The sequence below is a fragment of the Phaseolus vulgaris genome, chromosome 6, assembly GCF_051622355.1.
Source record: "Phaseolus vulgaris cultivar YP4 chromosome 6, ASM5162235v1, whole genome shotgun sequence".
Classification (NCBI taxonomy): domain Eukaryota; kingdom Viridiplantae; phylum Streptophyta; class Magnoliopsida; order Fabales; family Fabaceae; genus Phaseolus; species Phaseolus vulgaris.
Window position 1 is genome coordinate 29,684,506 of NC_143503.1, and position 26,392 is coordinate 29,710,897.

The following is a 26,392-nucleotide window of genomic DNA, read 5'->3' on the forward strand; positions in this document are numbered from 1 at the left end:
AATAATAGATATTGTGATGTTTTAACCATTAAGTTATTGAATTAAGTTAATTTTCTTATACTACTATAAAATTATTAAATAAAAATTAATTTTAAAAATAAAAAATAAATAGTTATTTTATTGACTAAATTATAAAGAATACAAATTACTTTACATACCAATAACTTGTTAAAAATAATATTTTTTATAGTTTATAAAATAATATCTAATTTAATCAATATATATATATATATATATATATAAATAAAGAATTTTTATTTTCTGCTTTATAATAAATACAAATGCTAAATAACTAATTGTTAATATAAGTAAATTTTTGCAATTTTAACCAGTTCAACTTACAAAATTACACTGACATAAAAAAAGAGAGTATATTATTAATAATAAACTCATAATGTGACTAAGCTCTCATAATAGATGTGCTAAGTTACTAAACATAACATTTAAAAATTTGATATAATTATTTGAAGCAAGAGGCGTATTGCTTAGTTGATTGAAAACATGTCTAAATTATTGTAGTCTTTCTCATATATATATATATATTCTTACAACAAGGACCAAGAACACTAGAATCAGGTTGACAAGATTTAACTCTTATACAAATTTTCTAATCTTGGGCTGGACTCTCTCGGTTTCTTCTTGGACTGGATACTCTGGACTTCTCCTCACGTTGGGTGCTCTCGGCTTCTCCTTCACACAGATGGGGGGGGTTGTACCTGCAAGTCGCTCCGATGCCAAAGTCAGAAAAGATGTAGTGTTCATCAAATAAAAATCACTCTTACCTTTTTCTTACATTGACCTCCTATTTATAGGGTTTCTTTAATGGGCTTTCCACTTTTACCTTTGGACTTTCTTTCCACACCAATTTATTATTTACGCACCCTCTACTGCAGGTTTCTATCTTAATTGGGCCTTATTATAATAATATTTATATTTTGTTTTATTCTTTTATGCATAACCTCTAGGTTATGTCTAGTATTTAGCTTTCGGCCTAAACCTCTCGGTTTTAGCCTATCAGCACAACACTTGTGTAACCTCTCTGTTATGTTTAGTATTTAGCTTTCGGCTTAACCTCTTAGTTTTAGCCTACCAGTACAATATATATATTGAAAAATGTGTAAGAAAGAAATACAATATTTATGTGAAATATGGAAGGATAACTATGTTTGGATTAAAGTTTAGTAAATACTTTAGTAAATTTCAATCCACAATAAAATGAAGAAAAAAACGCGTTTGCTTTTTTACTGTTTCAAAGTTTAATTTAAAAATGTTCGTTATGATTTAATTTGAAGTTATAATTTTGTTATGTTACTTCTGATTAATCTATTTAACGCTAAGTCCGTTATTAATTCTTTAGAATAACATAAATATTTAATTGTTATGTGTGTTATTTTAATTTCTGAAATAGTTACTTCACATTTCACATCTATAAAATAGAAAATGGATTCAACATTTTTGAATAAACCTTGGCTCTAGCAAAGATTCTACACAAGACAAGATCAAATGACTACTCTAATTGCTGCAAATGATTCTTCTCCCATTGAAGACGCTGAAAATATCAAGAATGCATGCAAAGGTTATCTTTTTCCAGTTTTATTAGTATAATGTGATTTTAATTTGACTAGTTTAAATACTTTATTTGTTTATAAAATCATCTAAATTTCCTTTATATAAAATCAAGACATAACACCTAAACATGTTTTGTTTCCAATAATGTATGATTCATAGGATTTGGGACAGATGAAGCAGCCCTTATATCCATACTAGCACACAGAAATGTTACTGAAAGGAAACTTGTGAGGATGGCTTATGAAGAAATTTATCATGAAGATCTTATCCAACAACTCAAATCTGAACTTTCAGGAAGTTTTCAGGTCAAAATATTACAGTTCATTGCATTACTTTTCTAATAAGTGCGAGAAGAATTACCTTTTTCTTCAAACCTTTTGGATGCATGTGTTTAATAATTGACATTGTTATTACTAATATGAAATCAGAGAGGTATGTGCAAATGGACTATGGATCCAGCTGAAAGAGATGCTGCATTTATCAAGGAAACACTAAAGAAGGAAACAGTGGATTACAAAGTAATTATTGAGATTGCTTGCACAAGAACTTCAGAAGAGTTTTTGGCTGTGAAGCGTTCATACCAATTACTATACAAGCATTCCCTTGAAGAAGATGTGGCCTCAAAAACAATTGGTGATATTCGCAGAGTAAGTCAATTTTTACTACAAAGCATTACCAGTGTTTTGTTCTCTGCATAACATATTTCAGTTTATGAAGTATTAGAAACTTATAATAAAAATATCCTGAATTTTGAGGCTTCACTCGCATAACATAGAACTAATATTTTCTTAATTTAGTTCTTAAATAAGAAGTGATATTAAAATGTGTCACTATTGCTGAGATCAAATTAAGAATGCAACATTAAAAATCCATAAGACTAACTGTGAGTTGACCAAATTGATAAATCTTACATGTAGAAGACAGATTTAATAAGTTTTTATACATAAGAACTGAATTGAGAATTCATTATATGTATATGACTCTAAATTTATATATTTTAACCCATTTTTTACCAGCACAAACCAGATGAACTTGCTAAAATATAAAACATGAATGTATGTATAACCTTTCACTCCTCTATATTTTGCTCTTGGCTGATGATTTTTTATGCAGTTGTTGGTTGCAGTTGTAAGCACCTATAGGTATGAGGGAGAGGAGTTTGATGAGAGTCTGGCCAATTTAGAAGCAAATATTCTCCATCAGGCAATTGAGAAGAAGGTTTTTTGTGACGATGAAATCATAAGAATTTTAAGCACAAGAAGCAAGAAACAGCTATTTGCAACTTTTAGTACCTTCAGAAACACCTATGGCACCACAATTACCAAGGTAATGTAAGTTATATATTCTACTCACCAACAGAATACAAGAGAAGGAACGCACAAATCATCATTCATCACATATTTCAAGTCTAAAAGAAAGATATTTTTGAAATTTACACTTTATGGGCTGCACATGAATCCGTAAGATTATGTATGTCTTTAGATATCATGTGACTTCAATGCTAATGTCATGTTTTGGTTCATCATCAAGTGTTGGTCTTGTGTTTATTCCATTTATGTTTGCTCCCAAACATGTTCATCATCCAGTGCTTGTAATCCTATTTTCAACTTGGCATTCTTTTGCAAATTGTAGGGATTATCATCTGATTCAAGTGATGAATACATGGTAACACTGCGTACTACCATTCGTTGCATTAAGAACCCCAAAAGATACTTGGCAAAGGTAACTCTAGTCATCATATTCTCTAGTTTATGACTCACTGTATGTTAAATAACTTGTATTCACTGAGTTAGGTGATATGCTACGCCTTGAATGATTTGGTAGCTGAAGAACATGCATTGAGCCGTGTTATCATCACTCGAGCAGAGAAGGATTTAAATGAAATCAGTGACCTTTACTTCAAGAGAAATGGTGTCACACTTCAAAATTCCGTGGCTGAGAAGACATCAGGAAATTACAAGACTTTTCTTCTTGCTTTGTTAGGGAAAAATTAAGTTTAGTCTATTTATGTTTAGGGTTTGCATGAGATCCATTCAAATGGGATCTGTTCACTATCCCTATGCTTCAGAAAAAAGTAATTTCCAAAACCAATAAATAAATTCAACTGATCTTGGTTTACATGCACATAACACTGTTGATTCATGTTTATAGTCTTTGTTAAAGAAAAAATACTAACAATTTTTTGTTAATTTCTTGTTAAAAATGTATTATTAATATTATTTTTTATATATTAAACTTAGTTTAGTTTGGATCTGTACACTGTATTTTACTATTTTAAAATGATTGTTTGAGGATATCTAATACCTCTTTCTAACACTTTCTACTTTTGGTAAAAATTTATTTAAAGTTAAAATAAAAAGATAGTAATGAGAGACCTACACAAATGTCTAACAAGTATGTTTAGAAGTGCTGTAAAATATGATGCATATGAAATAAGGACACAACAATTGAAAGTTTGGTGGAGTTGTCTCATACTTTTCACACCACATGTTTGACTGGTATAACCTTCACAAACACAGACAAACTCTGACATATGAAATGTTTTAAGATGAATATGCAATTATTTAAATTTGTGTCAAGTTTATATTAACTAGGTTCCATGTTCTGTATATATATTAGTAGTTCTGTATCAGTGCACAGTAAGAGTATTTTATAAAAAAAATTATAATAATTAAAAGACTATAATATTAACAAATAAAATAGATTTACACAATGTAACATCATTCTTCTAAGTATATCTACAATAAATGAAGAATAAAATAAAAAATTTATGTCTCACTCATTGTATATTGTATATGTGAGAGTAATGATCTTTAAATCTCTTCTTTTCTTATACACTCTTTCAATTATTTTTCTTTATCATAATAGCTTCATTTCAACCACCAATATTTATACTAAGAACAAATATACTTGCAAGCTTAGCAACACCACACCATAATTATCTTGAGCCTATTGTTTCACAAATAACAGGTACATAATTACATTTAGAGAGTCACGTTTTTTACATGTTAAAAAAAATTTGAACAAATAAAAGGAATTGAAAATATAATAATGTTTATACCATATATATATAGGATGTAACATCATATTTTAAAGATTTTTAAATTAGGATTTATGTTTATTTATGATTTTAGATAAAATATTTTAAATTTTTATTTGAGTAGTACATTAAATAATTTAAAATTATTATTTATTAATATTTTTAATAATTTAGTAATTTTATTTATTTCAGATATTTTATTTAACTAGGACATTAAATAATTTAAGATTTATATTTGTTTAAAATTTTGAATAATTTAGAACTTTTATTTATTGTAAATTTTTATTTAACTATGACATTCAATAATTTAGGATTTGTATTTATTTATAATTTTAAATAATTTAGGTATTTTATTTATTTTACATTTTTTAATATTAAATAATTTATCTTTTGTATTTATTTAGAGGTTTGAATACTTTAGAAATTTTACTTATTATAAAATTTTATTTAAGTATGACATTAAAGAATTTAGGTTTGTATTTATTTAAGATTTTGAATAATTTAAGAATTTTATTTATTTTAAATTTTTATTTTATATGATATTAAATAATTTAGGGTATGTATTTATTTAAGATTTTGAATAATTTTAAAATTTAATTTATTTCAGAATTTTATTTAAGTAGAACATTATATAGTTGAGATTTTGTATTTATTTAAAATTTTAAAATTTTTATTTCTTTCAGATTATTATTTAAGATATTTAGAATCTTTTGAAATTTTATTTATATATGAAATAAAATAAGTTAGAATTTAAGTTTATAATTTCTCATAGTTGTTTACGAATAATTAAGCTTATGAGTAGGTACTACCAAATGGAACATAAAATTATAGAAACCTTACTCTATTGAAGTAGTTGAATAAAACTAAAAAGACAGCAAATGGAACATAAATTGTAGAATCCTTAGTTTATTCAGTTGAATAAAACTAACAAGACAGAAGGTTTGATACGTGAAATGAAACTGATTGCTATCTAGATCCCTGCTTTTATTTAAAGGGAAGCTTGTAGAAACTAAGAACAGCCACAATCACATGCTTCTAGTATTCCATGCAAGGATCTTCTAGCAGAACACAATTACTTCACTTTCTTGATCCTTGCCATGCAGTTGTCAATGGGCCTTGTGTGAGGTAGGAACTTCATGGGGGCAAGTGGATTCAGCTGTTCAAGCCTGCGCAGTAAGACATAAAGAACATCAACATTGAACACTATTGAAAATTTGTTGTTTTGTTGTTATGGTTATCAAAATATATTTTTGTTGAAGGAATGAAGATAAAGTAATGAAGAGGGAGATAATGTTTACTGGTAGCCTAGGAGAAAATGATGAAGGAAAACTGAGATTTCAAGCTTGGCAAGATCATTGCCGGGACACAGTCTAGTTCCTGCTCCAAAGGGAAGAAATTCTCCAGCCTTGCGCACCTCCTATCATTTATGGATCATCAATCAATCAGATACTCTAACTATAAAATTTCTTCAATTCAAATGTCTCAACTAAATCATTCCAACTTACATTCCATCTCTCAGGATTAAAGTCCTTTGGATTTGGATAGATCTCAGGATCAAGATGAACAGACCTGAACCATGTCATCACTTTCCATCCTTTTGGAATTAGGTAACCTGTAACATCACAAAATCCACTCAAATCTATTTTTATACTGCTATTAATCAAATATTTTCTACTTATATTATTTATGCTGCATTATGTTGGAGCTTATAATGTAATGAAAGCATGTATCAGGTGTATCAGTATAAAACTCTCAGCACCACTAAAGTCTTCATTCATCAAACTGATAGATTATGTTCTGAATATTGACTCACCATTGATATTGACATCATTCTTTGTCTCCCGGAAGACCATTAGTGAGAATGTGATAATCCTCAGTGTTTCATCAACCACCTTTGCAATGTAAACAAACAAAATAGATATATTATATAATCACAAGATATAGATTATAACTTGAAAGTAAACTTTAATGAACCATATGTCTTCTACCTTGGAAAGATACTCCATCTTCCGAACTTCAGCTAATGTCAACCCTTTCTGTGTTGCAGGCCTATTCCTTATAATTTCTTCTTGTTCTTCCTATTTAACCAAATAAATAAAAGTAAAATTGAATTTGTTGGGTTAAGGTGATAATGAAAGTTTAGATGAATTAATGATAATTAAGAAATTTGATATGAAGTTGATACCTTAGCCTTCTTGAAAAATTCTGGATGCCTTTGGAGGAAATAGGTTGCCCACGTGGTAATATGTCCTGAGGATTCATGACCAGCATTCAAGTACATCAACATGATATCAATCACATCTTCATCACCCAATTTTCTTCCATTTTCATCTTCAACATCTATAAGAGCATCCATCATATCTTTCCCCTTTTTCCCAGGTAAATTTTGCCTCCTTTCATTTCTTCTTCTATCCACAACAGATTGAAATATGGCCAAAAGATTTTTCCTTGCCTAAAATTAAAACATAAGATATAAAATAAGATTAAACATGGACATTTTTTCCTTGTATTTGAATGTAGATCATTACTTATAATAAATTGAATGCTTTAAGATAGTGAAAATTATGGTACCTTAAGAGCTGTATGGAATGCGAATCCTGGAATGTTAATTCGAAGGGATCTAACTCCATAATTGAGTTTAGTGTATTCTTTTTCCAATTTGTCCATAACATCTTCACTTTCTGAACCAAGGAAAATATATATAATGATTTTGAAAGTAAGCTTGCGCATCTGAGTCAAAAACTCAATGTCCCCCATGGTGGTCCATTCCTCCAATGAACTTTTGACAACTTCTTCAATATATGTAATGTAAACAGAGAGTGCTTCATAGCCATTGATGGAAGCAGATGTTAAGCGTCTAAGGCGTCTGTGTTCTTCATAGGGTATTGAAATGAAAGACTTTTCTCCCATGAGCTCTACAGTGGAAGCAGGCCATCCAAGAGTGAAGTTGTCATCATCTGTCAACACCTTTTTGCATGCTTCTGGAGTTGTCACGATTACACTTGGATTTCCAAACATCAACACCTTGTATATCCCAGTCTTTCCAAACCTGCATTATTCATTGCATTCAAAAGCTTTAGCTTGTTACCTCATAATTTATGCATGGAATGATCAATTCATTATCATAATCCATGCTTCACAGTATGTAAAATATATTATTTATTTATTAAGAGGGAAGTAATTGACATTCATTAGAATAGTGGGGCTTGATGCTTCTGAGGTACACTATTAAAAACTGTGCAAACCATACCAATACAACATTTATTAAAGTCATAAAATAGTTGACAACTGTTAAAAAATTAGAAGTCAAAGATAGTAATTGCAATATTTAAAACTCAAATTTTTTTATGAAAAGAATTCCTTAAAGTACTGCACTGTGTTTTTTGGTCTTAGCAAAATAGGCACAATTTTGTTTGAAAGTGGATGATGATTTTGGACTAACAAGGTGAACCCCTAAACTTGATGCCTGTGTTGTGTCCCTCAAAGTGGCACAAGAAGACAAAAACCACCGCAACAATGTTATGTTATAGGTGTTTGGACTGCACTGGATCATCCTAATCACGAGATGGTGACAGGCCCACATTCACATGATGTCGTTTATGTGTTGAGAGCAAAACGTCAAAAAAACAAAACACAGACGGATGAATGTATGCTTTCAGAAAACAAGTATAATTCATGTATGAACTATAAAAGAGTACAAAATCATTCAAAATGGATTTTCCACTCCCAAGCAAAAGTTGAGAACCAATGTTTGTTCAAGAAATTAAACTTGTTAATTAGCAAAAGAAAATGGCAGTTTAACCTCTGGATCCGAAGCAAATGAGAGCAATCATGGGGACAGTGTTTAAGTTTTGTCCAAGAGCTTGATTTTAGAAGAAAACTTGCATGCATTTGGACAAAATTTCCACCTAGAGGTGGAGAGTTTGGATAATGTGTACGATATCATAAGTGAGATTTTCCTTATAGAGTTTGACATACATGAGATCATAAGTACAACCAGTATGAAAAAAGTATGTGCTGGGAAAGAAGAGTTTTGTTAATATATATGAGATCTGAATGATGAAAAGTTTAGACTCTAATCAAACTCAGTACAACTAACAAAAAAAATTATGTTTTAACAAAGGAGAGTTTTGACATGCATGGCATCATAAGTTTCAATCTAAAGTACTACTATTATAAAAAAAATTGAAAAAGGAGTTTACATAATGCATATGAAATACTGTTGTAAGTTTTGATAACATGCATGCTATGATAAGTTTTAATCTAAGTGAGTATTACTATTATAAAAAATATGTTTTGAAAAGGGAAGAGTTTGGATTATAAATATGAAATCATGATTAAGATCTGTGAAGAGTTTGGATAACATGCATGAGATATTTTGAGTGCTGAAAATGAAAATGAAAAGGGTGGTGAAGAGTGTGAATGGTATACCTGGCGTAAAAGGAGTCTATGAAGGTATCAGGGTTACTGGTCTTGAAAGCACTGAGGAAGGACCACATGTTGCCGATTAAGGGCCACCCCATATCACCAGGGGGAAGAAAGTATTGCTTCCCTCCCAGTTTGTGTTCATAGAGAAACCAGTTTACATTCTTGAGCAGGTACCTTAGGACTAGAAGGATACCACCACCATAGAGTAACCAACTTGTAACACTCTCCATGATCAACACACCACAATTCTCACTGCTTAAACTTAGACAGCTAACTCACTCTCTCAATATTCACCTGAACAAGAAGAGAAAGAGATAGCAGAAGAAGGGATGAATGGAGATGAAAAGGAGTGTGGCCTTATATAGTGATTTCTCTTCAAAAAAAATAGATTTTCATTTATTTTTTTAAGACTTAATCACGTTTTTCAAGTAGAAAGGTTCAGAAGTGGAGATACATTAAATGTTTATTCAGAGAAAATATGAAGGAGAGATATTGTTGGCCATGGAGAGATAATGTATATTGGATAGAGATTTTAAAAGATTCTTCTGATATAAAAAAACATTGCAGAATATAAAAATGCTATCATTTATCATATTTTGAAAAAAAAAATCATAAGAATTTCTGGTTTGAATTCTAATGAAAAAAATTATATAGAGGATTTAAAACCAGCATGCAAATGCAAGAATTACTAAAGTCCTTTTTTTAGTAACAATCTCAAGCAGAAATTATCAAAGTCTTTTTTTTTTCTTCTAACAAGGTATGAATAAAAATTAAATATGAATTTTCTAGATCAATTACACTATTTAAGAAAAAAAAAGCATTTTTTTAAACCATATTGTATACTTTAGGTTCACTTATCCTATTTAGCTTTTTTTTATATTTTATTATTTTAATTTTATATTTTTTAATTTTGAAATATTAAAAAAACTCTAATAAATTTATTTTGTAATGCTCTCTTAATCCTAAGGTATGAGAAATATTTTATGTTTTTCATTGGACTCGAATGTTATAAAACAAAAAATTGTGTTAGGCTCAGATGAATAACAATAAAATAATTACGAGAGGCTAACTTTTTTTTTGGAGTGATTATAGTTTAAAATGAACAGTGTTAATTTTCACACAAAATATGTAATTATGTAATTCAAGAGATTGAAGCAAAATTGATTAATAATATAAATACTTATATATGCGATTACTTAATTTACCTTACCTTAATATAAGTGCACAATTTCTAAGGATTTATTTGAATTGAAGAGATAATGGAAAGGAAAAAAATAAAGTAAAGAAGATGAAAAGCTAAATTATTTGGATTAAAACGTTAGGAGAAAGAAGTGGAAAGTTTATAAGTAATTTGATTGATTATTAACAAAATTTATACTAATATATCTAAAAATAATTTCATGTAAAATATAAATTAGAAATTAAAATAAAATTTTAAATTGAAATAAAAATTACTATCAAATATTAATAAACAAAAAAGTTATATTTTAAAATAATAATGTATTAAAATAAATTATTCAATGTTGGTAAAAACATCATATCATATGTGTTGGTTTGATTTGAAAACAAAATAATAAGAATATAATAGAATGTTTGTGAAATATTATTACATAAGATTGAATGAGATAAGATTCTTTTATATTTGAATCTATTAAACATGGACATCTTTTCCTTGTATTTGAGTGTAGATCATTACTTATAATAATTTCAATGCTTTAAGATAGTGATGAAAATTAAGTTACCTTGAATGCTTTATGACTCTAACTCCATAACTGAGTTTAGTGTATTTATTTTTTCCAAATTCTCCATAAGAAAAACATGTATAATGACTTTTTGAAATGTCTAAGCTAACTCATTAGATCCAGTGGTACATGGTTTATACTAACTTATCAGACAATTCAGTGGTAGAAAGTTTATAAATTCTATTAACCTCTCATGAACTGAAAATAGATATTCATAGTTCCTAATTTGAAAAAGAAACTTTTCAATACATGAGAAGGAAGAGTTTTAGTAAAATGTCTATCTTGAAGAGCTTTTCTAGAAAACAGAGAACAGTCACAGGATCAAAACTATTAAGACTTCATTCAGAAAATAAATTATTCATAATAATCAATCCCATATTTAATATTACCAATATGTCTTTATTATGATGTTATGACAGCAGAAACTGTGATAGGGTCTGCACGTTAATTGATGTTGCAAACACGCAATATTTAAAATAATATTAACCTTTTTCTTAATAATGTAAAATATTTAATTTATTTAGCAAGAGGGAAGTAATTGAGTTGAGGTGACTGGTAAACAATATTAAAAAGTGTGTAAATTAGACTAGTAAAACGCAATTCCCTAAAGTTCTGCACTCTTTTTTGGTTTTAGCAAAATAACCACAATTTGTGTTTGAAAGTGGGTGAAAACAATGTGTGTAAAAGTAGGTTGTTAAGTGATTGGTGGAACGTGAAAACATTATTTCTCTTTAAAGTTACAAGAAAAGCTCTCCAATTAAGTGATTGATTGGTAGAATGTGAAGACTTTATTTGTCTTTAAGTTTCAAGAAAACCCCTCCTCCACTTGATGCCTCTGTCCCTCAGAATGGCACAGAAGACAAAAATCACCGAAACAATGCCAGAGGGCTGTTTGGACTGGGCTGAACCATTCTTATCACGGGATGAAGAGAGGCCCACTTTCACATGCTCTGGTTTATGGGCTGAGAGCAAAACCTCCAAAACAAAACAAAACAAAACACAGACAAATTAATGTATGCTATCAAACATCTTTTCAGCAAAGAAATCAAAATATATACATAAGGTACCAACCCTTTTACAAAGATACATTTGACAAACTATAAACAATAACAGATCAACAAATTTCCATATACAATATCACTCATATCTATCACTGTCCTTAACTAGACCTTACCTAAGCCTTCACCCTAAAACTATGTATCAACTTCTGCACCAGGGAAAGAAGCACACAAAATAAGGCATAACCAAAAATATTCACTGCTACACACATGCATGCCCTATACCAGATTCTCCTCCCACTCTTCAAAACCTTTTCTGCATGAAACATCACCATCACAGTAATACATCAATCCATATCCATATTCTATACGTGCACACAGATAACACTCCCAACCAACTACCACCCTTTTGCTTTGGTGAGATTCCCTTATCCACTTATCACTGTTCCTACAAGTCTTCTGCATAAACATGGTCAACTCCTTATACATGCAGTGGTCAGAACTAGCACACCATTCAATGAATAAAGGACATGTCTCTTCCTTTGTCTATCCTGCAAAATATGTTCTTCCTTTTTAACCAGATTTCAAACCAAAATTTTACCTTGTTACCATTACCAAGTTGTCTTCTAATATTTATCTATGTGCTGTCTTTAAATCCTCCAGAAGCAAATACTGTTTTAATATATGTGCATCACAGCAAAAATCATATTTTTATTAATAATAAAAATTATTTTAAATACCAATAATTTTTTTAATTTATAAAATAATTTTTAATTTAATCAAATAGTAATTAATTATTTTAATAATAGTAAATAATTATTTTAGTTTTTACAATTATTTTTTATTTAATAACTTGTAGTGTGGTAGTATAAAAGTGTCTTTAGGTATAAACATTACTTATAGGTTATGAATAACAAAGATATGTGATTTTTCTGATTATCAATTACAACATTTAAGAAACAAGCATTTATTTTTGTTTTTATTTTCTAAAAGTATTTTTTATACTTTGTGTAAATTTATCATAGTTAGCTTTCATATATCTTTTTTTTTTTTAACTACATTAAAAAGTATTAATAATTTTATAGTTTTTTACTAGCTAGCATAATAATGTTTGATCACGAGATACCTAGTATTTTTTTTTCACTTTTGGTGGGTGTGATAAACACTCCATACATAACTCTTAGTATTTGAATTTTGTAACATAACTCTTAGTATTTGAATTTGCTCTCTTAGTTTTAAAATGCTAAAAACATTTCCTTTTTTACTATACTTAAATGTTACTAAACAAATAATTAAATAGCAATTTAATATAGAGACAAAAAATAATTAGTTACTACATTGACTAAATTAGATATTATTTTATAGACTAGTTATTGATATCTAAGGTAATTTTATTATTAATAAAAATTTATAAAATGATTTCTATATTGGTATCTACATTATCTACCAAATTTTAGCTATGAATATTCTAGATTTTAAATTAGTCTTTACAAAACTAATAAAAACTAATTTGAAATATAAATTAGTCAGTAGCCTTGATAGCTAACGGTTAGATATCACCTTACAAATTACTTTAGATACCAATATTTTTTTAGTTTATAAAATGATCTCTAATTTTTATTTTTTTTATAAAAGTTTTCATGTTAGGTATTGTTATGCAACTTGACATCTGAACTAGGCTGACACATCAAGTAACAACAATCATCTGTCATCACATGAAAAATTATTATTAAAAAATACAAAAAAATATGGGGGACTAGACCAAAACTCATATGTTAACAAAAACGATACATAGGTATACTATACATATTCATAAATAATTCTAAGAACAAACTAGATGGAAGCCTATTATACCAATGAAATGATTTTCTATGAATAAATCCTAAATTAGCAAACTTATTAGCACACACATTCCCTTCACAAAAAATATGAGTAACGCTAAACCTGATTTTCCCACAGTAATTAAGACAAGTATTCGGTCGATTACGAATCATCAACGAAAGATTAGTCCTAGCAGTAAATGCAGCACAAACCAAGGCAACATTACATTCAAGTCATACATTAGTAAGCCCCATCTTTTGAGCTTCATCCATAGCATGAATAACTTCATAAAACTCAGCAACCATAGCAGTCTGAACTTCAAGAAACGCAAAAAGAAACCAATAAACTCTCCCATACTCCCACGAAAAATACCTTCACAGGTAGCAAGATCAGGATATCCCCTAGCAAGCCCATCGGTGTTAATTTTAACCCAGCCTGGTGAAGGGAACTTCCATCTAACAGGAAGAGGAGGAAGAACTTTATCAGTCTGAGTATTAATACCAAAAAACTTAATCACGTTGAAATCCAACATATCATTCTCTATTGAAACTTTAGACAAATCGCCCACTAGATAAGTTAAATCTTTAATTACCGAAATAGCCTAGAAATATCAATTTTATCCTGAAATCTAACATAATTCCTCATACGCCATATCATCCAAATAGAAAATGTTATCATAGCAAGCTTAATCAATTTAACCAAAGGACTATCATCACTCTTAATAAAAGAAAGAAGATCATCCTTATTAGAGAAATGAGAAGTAAGAAAAATTTGTCAAACCCAACTCCAAATATGCAAAACATTAGAACATTCAAAAAATAAATGTTAAATAGATTCTTTGTGCTTTTCACAAAGCGTACACATAGAAAAATATGCAAATCTTTATTTTGAATATGATGATATGTAGGAAACCACCAATAAAAAACTTTCTAAAGTACTAAATTTTTGGAAGGCAAAATAAATGAAGACCAAATGAATTTACCCCAACTATAAAAAACTCATGATTCCAAGAAAAAAGTCATAGCCGATAAAAATATTTTAGATTGATTAACTCATCACTCATTAAATTCAAATATGTCCTTAATTAGTATGTATTATAAAAAAAAAAAGCAACCATATAAAAAGTGTGATATTACCATAGTGCAAATGTGTTATTGCTCCTTTAAAGGTAATTTTGTGGGTTTTGCATAAATATGGTGTAACTCTCTACCTTTATCATGAGATTGTGGAAGTCGTATCTAGCATGCTCGACTTTACATGAAGAAATTATACCACATGCATACGACTTCAGTTAAAAATCTTTCCACGTGAATTTAACTTTAAATAAAGTCGTGCATGGTTGCACATAAAATACATTTCGAATTCTAGAATTTGAAAAACAAAACTGTATTCAGAATTTTAGAGATCGAAATGTCTACATATTATACCATTTCGAAAAGAAAAAAAAAATCACGCACCTTTTGCTGAAGGGTGATAGTTTTGGAATAAAAAGATTTATGAAGATGTAGGAAGAAACTATGGAGGTGAAGGAAGAAATTGTCCTATATGAGAATTATTAAACAACACAACGAGTAACTATGAATTGTACAAAACTAAATTAAGAGTTTCTAACTGCACCCCCACAATTTTTAAAATTCTCAAACTAATATTGGCATTTTATTTGAAAAGGGCATTGAGGATATGTTGCTTGCTACCGTTCTTCTTCGTTCATCGTTATTGATGGTGGAGGCTCATTTTAGCTGCATAGAGCAAGGTTAGCTTTTAGAGATAAGAACTGATTTTTTTTAAGAGGTTGGGTAGTTATGGTGTTTTTAGGTTCCCGAAAGTTGAGATCCAGGATTGTGTTACAGATGGATCAATCCGGAAGTGAAACTATGATCTACGGATTGGTCATTCCGTAAGTAAAGCTTTATGTTTTCTAGATGAGGGGGTGTTCTGGAAGCAATTTGTTGACTTATGGATTGCTGTATCCGAAAATAATTTTTCAGTTATGGATTGGTGGATCCGTAATGCATTTTAATTTGGATAACTTCTAGACACATTTATCCAGAATTTTTTTGGATCACTCAATCCGAGACTATGTTGCAAAATCACAATTCCAAAAAAACAAAAACAATAGGATGAGATGAAGAGACACCACTGAACCACCACCATACCGTTGAAAACACCACTGAACCACCACCCAAGCGAAATGCGCCTCATGGTTCTTTTGCAATGAGATGAATGTAGGTTTGTGGTGTGCATAAGAAAGAAGAAGAAAGAATGTGAGTAAGATAATAAGTCGGTTTGTGTGTTTTAGGATTTTTAGAAAAAATGTAGAGGTGTAGGAAGAAACTCCCAACTAAATTTAGACCCGAACAGTTTTGTAAGACAATAAGTCGCCATTGTAAAGCCCATCAAAGTTAAAGTAGTCGTTATCCAAAAAAATAATGGCCCATTCATTATGTGGCCGTTTGTTGTAATGCATTATTTGTTTCAGGCAGTTTCTTCCTGCACCTCTACATTTTTCTTCCTGCACTCCCACAAGGTTGCGCAAAGACAAAAGTTTCCCTATATAAATTATACATTTTTTTTATATTCTGGATTATGAAATCCGGTAAATTTTCGGATTGGCACTTCTGGTAAATTTTTGGATTGGCGCATCCGGTAATCTCCCGGATTGATGCTTCCGGTAGTACATGAATGATAGTGTTAATCCAAAATAAAAAATGCAAAACATCCATAATTGAAAAAATCATTCCGGATCCACCAATCCGTAATTTAAAATATGCATTCTGGATTCAGAAATCCTTAATTGAAAAAAATCATTCCGGATCCACCAATCCATAATAGAAATTAGACTTCCGAATTCAGCAATCCGGAAATAAATAATTTATATAAACTTTGCTTCCAGAACACCCCCTCATCTGTAATGCAACATGATTCACTTCCGGATTGATGAATCTGTAACACACTTTCAAATCCCAAAATTGTGGGGATCAGTTTCGGAATTTACAAAATTGTGGGGGTGCAGGAAGAAAAATGTAGGGGTGCAGAAGAAACTGCCTTTGTTTCATGGAGAGTATTTGACACTGAAGTTTAGCGCGCAGAAGAATCCCAAGTAGTCTTCCACGTTCGCATCATACACGAGACCAGAATCAAGGGCAGCCACGGGATCCACGTGTCCAGCGCCATAATCAAACGGCGTCGCAGGTTGTCCAGTTGCAACATCTAGAATTGCTGCGCCGTTTTTGCAACTCGTGTACGCTGTTGTCATGAGTGCGGATCTAATAGCCTATATTAATATTTAAATAAAACTAAATTAAATATTAATTTATTGAGTTATTAAGTTAATGTTAGTTACGGTGGTGTAACCTATCAGCATTTTTTATTATTATTATTGGACCTTGAAAAAATTGAGTAGAAGGTGTAAAAAATTTCGATAAGTATAAAAGAAATACTCTTATGCATAGTAAATAAATTTCATAAAATTCTATAATTTGTAATAAATAAATTTGAAGCGATACAGTAAAAGATTGATTTAGAAGAATGTAGGAGAGAAAAGATGAATGATAAGACGAGACGATGTTGGAGAAATGGTGATGAGTGTGGTTGGTGAGTGAAGGAAGAAGTTGGAGTTAGTGGTCATGTGATGTGAACATCATCGACAATTACAACAGCAACAATTGTTAGTGTGAGTGCTAACTTTTGACTGCATATACTTATCTTTTTATCTAAACCAGTAACTTTAATGTATGTAGACACTTACGCCTCATGCATCAAAGATTCCTCCACCCTTCTTTCAGGGACCTTGTTCCAATTTAGTCACACTCACTTCCCACACTTTTTCAACCCCTTCCATAATTATGCCCAACTTAATCCATTACTTAATTATGATTATGGAATCGTTTATGTATGTAACATGCACAAAAAGGGTTGCCAAAGGCTAATATCCTTTAACAACCGCATCCTCTCCAATCTCTTTCACGTCACTCTCCCTACCTGTGGGGGAAGAAGATTCATATCTTTAAACTTTATTATTTGTTTCCAATTTAGGGTTAGAATATGAAGAATAAAATTATAAAATGCTTTAGATTTAAATGGGAATCATGTGTCTATGCTTAATTGTAATTAAATTTTATCCGAGTGCAAATCAAACATATGTTATGCTATTAATTCATTTGCTGTGTAAACAAAAAATATCTATTTAGATTGTTTAAACTATAAAAGTCAGTCGACACTATTATCTAATTCCTGTTATTTTCTGTGGTGAGATTTTTATTGGCCTTTTCAACGTTGATCTTCGATAAGTCGACATTTCAAGTGACTGAAGAGACTTGCAAGGGACAGTGTTATAAAAGTATGCCAACTTTTTTTGCAATTAAGTTCTCTAATCACTCATCAAGGATCGTCAAAATTCAACAACTTTGACCTATGCGCCATATTGATGATACCAGGATTCAAAACCATATTATTTTCTACTTTAGCCAATCAATATATGTTAGTGTGAGATTTCTATTCCCATTAAGATTAAGATGTCTTTTGATATCATTTATTTGTATCTAATCTTAAAAAAAAAAATCAATATTATTTCACTCAATATTACAAAACTGATTTATAAAATAAAGTTTACACTAATTTATATATTATAAATTAGTTTCATTATTAGTCGAGGTAGGATCTTTACCATATATGTTGAAGTTGCTGTCAACTCTCGTACGTGAGAGTAGATATTTATGTGTGATTTAATAACGCTCTGATAGTATATGACATGATAGACCCAACAAACTCTTAATAAGATAGACTTTAAATGACTATGATATCATTTTAAGAAGTGGACTTTAAGTAACTTATAAATATTACTAAAAAGAATATTAACTAATTTATAGACAAAAATAATTAGTCATTAAATTGATCAAGTTAGATACACATTTATAAACTAAAAAAATTATTAATATTTAAATCTAAAAAAATTATTAATATTTAAATTAGTTTCTATTATTAATAAAAATGTATAAAGTAGTTTCTAAATTGGTATCTAACATTATTTATCAGGATTTTTAATTATGAGTTACTTTAGATTCTAAATTAGTCACTAAATCTTTAATTTATTAAGTAACAAAAAGAAATATATTAATTTTTCTTTAATATTTAATTTCGTAACTTATTTTTATATCATACATTTATTATTTATATTTTTTTATAATTATTTTAACTTTATCTGAGTGTTATTTGATACTCTCATTTTATATTTATATAATTATAATTTATTTTGATAGTTAACATCAAGAAAAGATGTATACTCTCTTGACATTTAATACTTTAATATCATATTTTCTTTTATGTGTATACCTTTTTTTCGATAATGACGAGATAAAAAAATTCATACCGTTGGACATAAAATAAGAATAAATTATTATTTTGATAAAGATGAAAATGATAATTTTTACTTTGAGAAAAATGATGAGATAGTGAAGATAGAGACAACGTATCAATATCTTTACCATAAATCTATAACAAACAAAAAATATAATATAATAGTGAGTCAAAAAATATAAAATATTAAATCGTCATTCATCTAATTAGATTTCAAACCATTAAAAAATATTTTTTTATAAATAGAAAACACCGAAATCATGAATCTGATCAAATGTCTAAATCATCACAAGATAATATCTGTATACAGATTTTTTTCAATATACATGATAATCATATAATTTTAAGTTACTTTTTATATCACACAGTTATTTGAAATGTGATATGTTTTTACCTCATGTTTTACCGAACCGTCATATGAATAGGTTTCTTCCAAAATTTCAACCACATGGGAAACATTGATTGACTCGTACAAGGATCCTTTTCTAGAGCAACAAGAGCATGGTCTCATTCAATTTTTTCAAATCCAAAAAAAAAAGAGTCAAATCCAACACGAACCGATACGAAGCATATTGAAAAAAGTTAATTGTACTATTTGTCGCATCCACTGTGAATGAGCTTTATACATAATTTCACAAAATGAGCATAAAATAATGAGGAGATTTTTGAGGATTTTATGATGTCTACTCTTGTTCCTATTGCTTAAGGATCGTAAAGTTCACACATGCTCTCTGAGAAGGACCAGAGAAAATTTCCTTTCTTCCTCTAATTACTAACTTTTTAACTTTCAAATCATGCAACTTTTTAACTTACTAATTGTTAGGATTCTAGATACTTATTCAAATAACAATAGTGAATGAGTACAAAAAAGGCCACAGAAGACTCCCACCCTACTGATATATATAATTGATGTTATTCATGTGATATGACAAGAAAAAAAGAGATAACATGAGTCAAATGTGTAAGGTGTCAACAAATCAGAACTCTCTCCTAAAACTTGGCAAAGATGGCTCATGGTGTTCACCATCATTAGTTGCAGAGGAATTCTCAAAGACACAAACAACCATAACACCGACAAATAATTGTTTTCAGCATGTATCCTCCTCGAAAAATACTTGTTAACAACCCAATAATTTTGTTTATTCTTAAAACACTCAACTTATCTTATAGAAATATTAAATTAATTAATTGTAATGTCCAGAATAAATAATGTCAGTTAACAAAATTATATTATTGAAAATAACAAACATTTATCAATCATTTTGTTAAAACCAGAGCTAGTGGAATGATTCCACATACATACAGTATGCATTGATTTGTAATTAGGTACAGAACAAAACAAAATGTAGGAAAAGAAAGCCGGCCACCTCTATGTCTATGTCTATGTCTATGTTCTACAACTTTACACAAATTCATTTTGGCCACTCAGTGCTGTCACAAAATTCCCTTTTTTTTTTCTTTTCCCCCTCACCCTCCCCCTCTCTCTCTCCACATCTCAAACCCCAAGTTTCCTTATAAATACACAGAAAGAGTGAGTGAGTGAGTTGTCTAAGTTGAGTTGAGTGTGTTGAGTCACTAGTCACTGTGGGGTGGCCTGAAGTTGAGTGAGTGATGATGATGATGATGGAGATGGGATCCATGTGGGTGGTCCTTCTGGTTGTGGCCATTGCTGGTGCTCTTTTAGTCTTCAAGAAATTCAATTGGTGGCTCTATGAATCCAAATTAGGTGTCAAGCAGTACTCTCTGCCCCCAGGTGACATGGGTTTGCCCTTCATTGGCAACATGTGGTCCTTCCTCAGAGCTTTCAAGTCCAAGGACCCTGATTCCTTCATCTTCTCCTTTGTTTCCAGGTACTAATAACAATTATCTTTAACATTTATCACCCTCTGTATAATAAACAATATTTTTGATACATAACCCAATAAGCCAGTTGTTTGTTTAATGTTTACTACCTCTGAGGTGATTCTGTATTGTGACTTGTGATTGTGAGTCTGAGAGGGCAAATGGATGTCATGATCCTCACCTCATACCACTGACACAACCACACCCCTTAACCAAAGCTGCTACTAGTATTAGTGGTCCAAGAAACACAAGATAATGTACTTTTCTACTTTATATCTAGTTTGGCACAAAAAGCTGGTTGCCCTTTGTGAAAGAGAAATTACCATTATGCTACCTTTTCAGTTTTGGAATTGTAGCATCACCCTTTTCAAACTCATGAAACAAACAAACCATTCAGAGGGAATAGAGAAGTGCTGCACCTGTTTGTCATTTTCACTGTACTTAACCTCCCTTTCTCTTTCTCACTCACTCACTACTGTCTTTAGTTTTCTTCTGCTATGGCAGTGACAGTGGCGCAAGAGCCACAAGTTCTGGACACTGGAACTCCAACTTTCGTCCTTTCTGCTTTCTAACTCTTAATTAATAAATTTATTATGTACCTGCAGAATTAGAAAAATAATTGCAATTTTAAAAGACTTTAGCTTGAATTTTGTTATACTTTTTTCAAAAGACAGAAAATAATTTTAACATTAAAAATGAAATTTACGTTAAAAAGTTATGATACAATACGTGCAGTATATACGTTTTGATGTCCGGACACGTACGTCAGGATGTGCAGTCCATGTCAGCATGGGCCATCAATGATTTAGATGTTCTATAAAGTATTATAATACATTTTAGAATTGTTTAAACATGATTAATTAAATGTCCTAGAATGTTTCTACTACTATTATTAGCTTATCTCTCATAGGACTAAAGTGGAAGAAGAGTTATAAATGAAAGTTCCAAGGAGAGAATAGTTCTTACAGTAACTATTCCCCCAAAGATTTGGCAATACTATATTAATCCAAAGAAAAATTGTCCTTTTAACACTCACATCTTTCTCTTACTTTCACTTTATAACTCCTTTTAATAATAAAATATGAAAGCATTTCAAATCATGCCTCTATGGAATGATGTATGAATTGCTGATACGTGGCATTTGCTTAGCTTACTAATATTGTGGTGTACTGTTCAGTGTTTGACACCACCCACTAACTAAATAAAGATTAATTTTAAAGCGGGTCACTTTTTTTATGACATGTATTTTTATTGTTAATAGATGTGAGACAATCAAACATGAAAGTTGTTCTCTTTAGGAAGGAATAAACTCGAAACAATGATATTGATTCTGATTTTATTAAATAGAGAATGGTTTATGTGCTCAATAGTTTTAAATTCTCAACTGATTTGGCCTCGTTCAACAATTTTTTTTGTATACATATCTAATAGAATTATAATTATAACTATAACATGTATCTAAGTATGTGAACAATGTCATATTTGTGCATCATAGTTGATGATACTAACCTTTTTTTATTGAATCCACGAATCATGAAGGTTTGGACGAACTGGAATGTACAAGACCTTGATGTTTGGAAGCCCAAGTGTAATTGTGACAACACATGAAACATGCAAAAGGGTGTTGACAGATGATGATAAATTCACTACTGGTTGGCCTCGTTCTGCTATAGAGCTCATTGGAAAGAGGTCATTTATTTCAATGTCTTTTGAAGAACACAAGCGCCTTAGGCGTTTGACATCCACTTCAATCAATGGCATGGAAGCACTGTCTCTTTACTTGACATATATTGAGAAAAATGTGAGAAGTTCATTGGAGAAATGGGCCAACCTTGGACAAATTGAGTTTTTAACTGAGATCAGGAAGCTTACTTTCAAAATCATCATGCATATTTTCCTTAGCTCAGAAAGTGAACCTGTTATGGAGGCTTTGGAGAGGGAATACACAGCTCTTAATCATGGAGTTAGAGCCATGCGGATTAATATTCCTGGATTTGCATACCACAAGGCATTCAAGGTAACTAACTTCAGCATTAAGTGTGTGAAAAGACATAACTTAGATTAAGTTCTCTATATCATTATCATTGAATTCTGAAGTCAAATAACTACATGTAAAAATCCTTTTTTAAGTCAACAAGATATTCTTAATAGGGGCTACTTAATGTTGGTAAAAACATCGTATGTGGTGGTTTGATTTGAAAACTAGATAACAAGGATATAAAGAACTTGATCTAAGTTTAGCGTTGTACGAAGAACAAAATAGAATGTTTATTAGCATTTCCTTGCTTTTAATTTGAATGAATTGGAGAGTAGATCTTGTCTTGCAGTATTAACCTCAAAGTATGAATAGGGGAATGATAAAATTCCTTGTCATCACTTGAAGAAAAGCTTATTGATATTCTTGTGTTTCACTTGTTTGATTTTGACGACATGATTTATAGTTTATGCAAAGTTGAAACCATTTTAGGTAAAATCAATAATTTTCTACCCACTAGACTAAAAACAAGTGTTCGTGTGCTAGTTCACCCCTGAGATCTTAGGTGTTATAATAAATCCAAGTAAAGTCTAGATTCTTTTGCTTCATACTATTAAGAAGTGAAGTGAGTTTAACTCAATCCTTATAAGATGATGATTGTTTCCAATTTATAAGTAAATTGATCTTATTTCTAGTCTACATTAGATCTTCAACACAAATATATGAAGTTTATCACTAGACATTTGTTTGTGATTCTCTAAAGGGCTGACATTGGGTGGTTTAATACTCAATATTATTATAATACTCTCAATATCACTAAGATTTTAATAATATTTTATAATTTGAAACTTAAGTCCCAAAAGTTACTCATAAAGCAAGATTTGTTTCTTTGACCGTATCACTAGTCATTGTGAATGAAGTATGGCAAATTTTTTTGTTCTTTTTTTTGTGGTCCTCAAGCAAGCATATTCTAGGATACTTAAATCATCAATGACATTTTTACACCATTGTATATGTTCTTCACATGAATCAGGAGTTTCTTTCAGTCAGACTCTGATTGTAACATGAAGGAACAAAGTATAGTCTATTAAAATCTTGTAGTTATACAGGTACAACATCTTACCACTTGATGCTTTTATTTTAGGCAAGGAAAAATCTAGTGGCCATATTTCAATCTATTGTGGACTCGAGAAGAAACATAAGGAAGGGATATTTGCCTGGAAAAGCCAAAGATATGATGGATGCTCTGATAGATGTTGCTGATGAGGATGGAAGAAAGTTGAATGATGAGGACATCATTGATATCATGTTAATGTACTTGAATGCGGGCCACGAGTCTTCAGGACACATTACCATGTGGGCAACCTTCTTCCTGCAAAAGCACCCAGAATATCTCCAGAAGGCCAAGGTAGCAGGTTATTTAATCATCATAGTCCACCTAAATTTACAAATTACTAAGGGACAGTAAACATGCACATTAATCACTTCATCTTGGAAAATGTATCCTTGTTCTACTCTGTATAATAGTATAAGATCAAAACTTAACATTTACTTCCTAATATCTTTACGCCTTGAATAGGCAGAACAAGAAGAAATAGTACGGAGAAGGCCTCCAACACAGAAAGGGTTGACACTTCAGGAAGTTCGGGAGATGGATTTTCTTTACAAGGTAGGTACATCTCAAGTTAATATCAATATATACAGTGTCAACTATGCCTATACATATTTCCCTTTTCCACATTCTTTAGGTGATTGATGAAACAATGCGTGTGATTACATTCTCACTAGTGGTCTTTCGGGAGGCAAAATCTGATGTCAATATCAATGGTTAGTCCATGTTCTGCCTATTTATTTCTTGTCAGTATCAGAATACTCTTGCTTGGTACATATGATAAAAAAAGAGAACAAACAAAGCTATACTCTTCTCCGTTGTTGAACTTTGTATTGTATAGTATATGATGGCTAGTGGCTAGTATGAGATTTGTTCACCACATAAATGTTGAGAGACTATCATGGTGTGGCATTCAAGTATGGAGTATTTTCTTCAATCTTTTTCTTGTATTTTTGGAAGATCTTGTATTTGTTGAACCCAAGAAGTATAACCACTCATTCGAGTTACAAAGTACTAACTGTATATGACGTGATACAGGCTACATAATTCCAAAAGGTTGGAAAGCACTTGTGTGGTTCAGATCAGTTCACCTTGATCCTGAAATATATCCTAATCCAAAGGAATTTAATCCTTATAGATGGAATGTAAGTTGCCAAGCTTCATCTTTTAACTATTCTGAATTGAGTCCATGTATTCTGCACTTATATATGTGCTTCATAGTTTAATTTTGAATTTGGTGATGCTTATTCATAGAAAGAACACAAGGCAGGAGAATTCCTTCCCTTTGGAGCAGGAAGCAGATTGTGTCCTGGAAATGATCTTGCCAAGATGGAAATAGCAGTTTTTCTTCATAATTTCCTTCTCAATTACCGGTGAGCATTCTCACTCTACCATTCCATACATCTCTTTTCCATAATAAATTATTTTTTACCATAGTTTATGAGTTCTATGATTGGTAAGTCTAATGAATGGAATTTGTTTTGAGATGTATACTTTACCTACATGGATCTGTTATACTGTTTTTATGATCTTTTTCTTTTGCATTTCTTGCTCATTCTACCAATAACAGATTGTTAAGTAAACTGTTATGAATCAAATGGAAAAACAAATTGAAATTGGATGCTTTTTTACTGCATAATATCTTTAACAATATTGCTTATTAATTTAAGAATAAAGTTATTTATTGATTATAACATGCATTCTATTAACAATGTTTTATGTTACTTCTTGATTTAACAGGTTTGAACAGCAAAATCCTAATTGCCCTGTGAGATACTTGCCACATACAAGGCCCATGGACAATTGCTTGGGAAGGGTTAGGAAATGTTGATCTACAACAACCTGAGAGCTATAGTGTATATGGCTCTTTTTAATTTCAAATTCTGTCTCCATGTTTTCTTCCCTCAGATAAATTATTGCAGATCCAGTTTAAGCTAAGTTGACATAGCTTCAACAAACTCGACAAAGAAAAAAAGAGTCTTTCACAGTACATACAAATAAGTATATTTTCCAAATCTGCATCTTCCACCTTCTCTTTAAGCACTAGTTAGTATGTCTTCCATCATGTCCAAATGTTCTGAAGAATGGACAAAAGAACTTTGTTTCATTAGGTATTTGTCCAATTTTTTGTGCATTAGAGACCAGTTAAAATTAAATAAATGTATGATTGAATCGAATTCCACGTAAGTATTATATTTAAAATAATGATGTTCCAAATTCAGAATAGCCAAAAACATGAAAGTGACACAGATCACGTCACAGGATAACCTTAATCCACATCAGCATATTTGTTAAGATTAACTCAAAGGATAACTTAAAATTTAAAAATTAAACTAAAAGAGTTTAGTAACCAGGTGCTCTGAACCTATTCATGTTACTCAACCACATCAGCTCCTTTCAAAAATTATAAAACATAAAATTGAACCTTAAGATATTGCAATGCATCCGAAGAAGTACTTCAAGGTTTAATTTTACAAGCACTAAGTTACATATCATCATTTGTCTCGGTGT

General features: G+C 30.4%; 3 protein-coding genes across 3 annotated transcripts; 2 read left to right on the top strand and 1 right to left on the bottom strand.

Annotated features, from left to right (window-relative positions):
• The first annotated feature begins 445 nt into the window (after window positions 1-445).
• Window positions 446-3,648, top strand: LOC137831987 (annexin D8). Its single transcript, XM_068639932.2, has 6 exons — window positions 446-1,576; window positions 1,729-1,874; window positions 1,998-2,216; window positions 2,683-2,895; window positions 3,202-3,291; window positions 3,363-3,648. The coding sequence occupies exons 1-6, from the start codon at window positions 1,504-1,506 to the stop codon at window positions 3,561-3,563; spliced, it is 942 nt and encodes a 313-aa protein (XP_068496033.1). The 5' UTR covers window positions 446-1,503; the 3' UTR covers window positions 3,564-3,648.
• A 1,842-nt stretch (window positions 3,649-5,490) lies between these two features.
• Window positions 5,491-9,589, bottom strand: LOC137831988 (ent-kaurenoic acid oxidase 2). The gene is made up of 8 exons (XM_068639933.2): window positions 9,041-9,589; window positions 7,181-7,658; window positions 6,795-7,061; window positions 6,598-6,687; window positions 6,423-6,501; window positions 6,115-6,221; window positions 5,908-6,026; window positions 5,491-5,775 (listed from the first exon to the last, which is right to left on the bottom strand). The coding sequence occupies exons 1-8, from the start codon at window positions 9,265-9,267 to the stop codon at window positions 5,682-5,684; spliced, it is 1,461 nt and encodes a 486-aa protein (XP_068496034.1). The 5' UTR covers window positions 9,268-9,589; the 3' UTR covers window positions 5,491-5,681.
• A 10,659-nt stretch (window positions 9,590-20,248) lies between these two features.
• Window positions 20,249-26,058, top strand: LOC137831989 (ent-kaurenoic acid oxidase 2). The gene is made up of 8 exons (XM_068639934.2): window positions 20,249-20,803; window positions 22,335-22,812; window positions 23,915-24,178; window positions 24,350-24,439; window positions 24,519-24,597; window positions 24,920-25,026; window positions 25,136-25,254; window positions 25,622-26,058. Exons 1-8 carry the CDS (start codon window positions 20,565-20,567, stop codon window positions 25,710-25,712), a joined length of 1,467 nt encoding a protein of 488 aa, XP_068496035.2. The 5' UTR covers window positions 20,249-20,564; the 3' UTR covers window positions 25,713-26,058.
• The last annotated feature ends 334 nt before the right edge of the window (window positions 26,059-26,392 follow it).

Excerpts from the sequence above, each read along its gene's own strand:
- LOC137831987 (XM_068639932.2), top strand. The coding sequence starts at position 1,504 with ATGACTACTCTAATTGCTGCAAATGATTCTTCTCCCATTGAAGACGCT. Across the intron at positions 1,875-1,997 it reads AACTTTCAGGAAGTTTTCAG|AGAGGTATGTGCAAATGGAC; the intron begins GTCAAAATATTA and ends ATATGAAATCAG. Across the intron at positions 2,896-3,201 it reads ATGGCACCACAATTACCAAG|GGATTATCATCTGATTCAAG; the intron begins GTAATGTAAGTT and ends TGCAAATTGTAG.
- LOC137831988 (XM_068639933.2), bottom strand. The coding sequence starts at position 9,267 with ATGGAGAGTGTTACAAGTTGGTTACTCTATGGTGGTGGTATCCTTCTA. Across the intron at positions 6,502-6,597 it reads AGATGGAGTATCTTTCCAAG|GTGGTTGATGAAACACTGAG; the intron begins GTAGAAGACATA and ends TACATTGCAAAG. Across the intron at positions 5,776-5,907 it reads CATTTTCTCCTAGGCTACCA|GCTTGAACAGCTGAATCCAC; the intron begins GTAAACATTATC and ends CTTACTGCGCAG.
- LOC137831989 (XM_068639934.2), top strand. The coding sequence starts at position 20,565 with ATGATGATGATGATGGAGATGGGATCCATGTGGGTGGTCCTTCTGGTT. Across the intron at positions 22,813-23,914 it reads CATACCACAAGGCATTCAAG|GCAAGGAAAAATCTAGTGGC; the intron begins GTAACTAACTTC and ends CTTTTATTTTAG. Across the intron at positions 24,598-24,919 it reads ATCTGATGTCAATATCAATG|GCTACATAATTCCAAAAGGT; the intron begins GTTAGTCCATGT and ends GACGTGATACAG.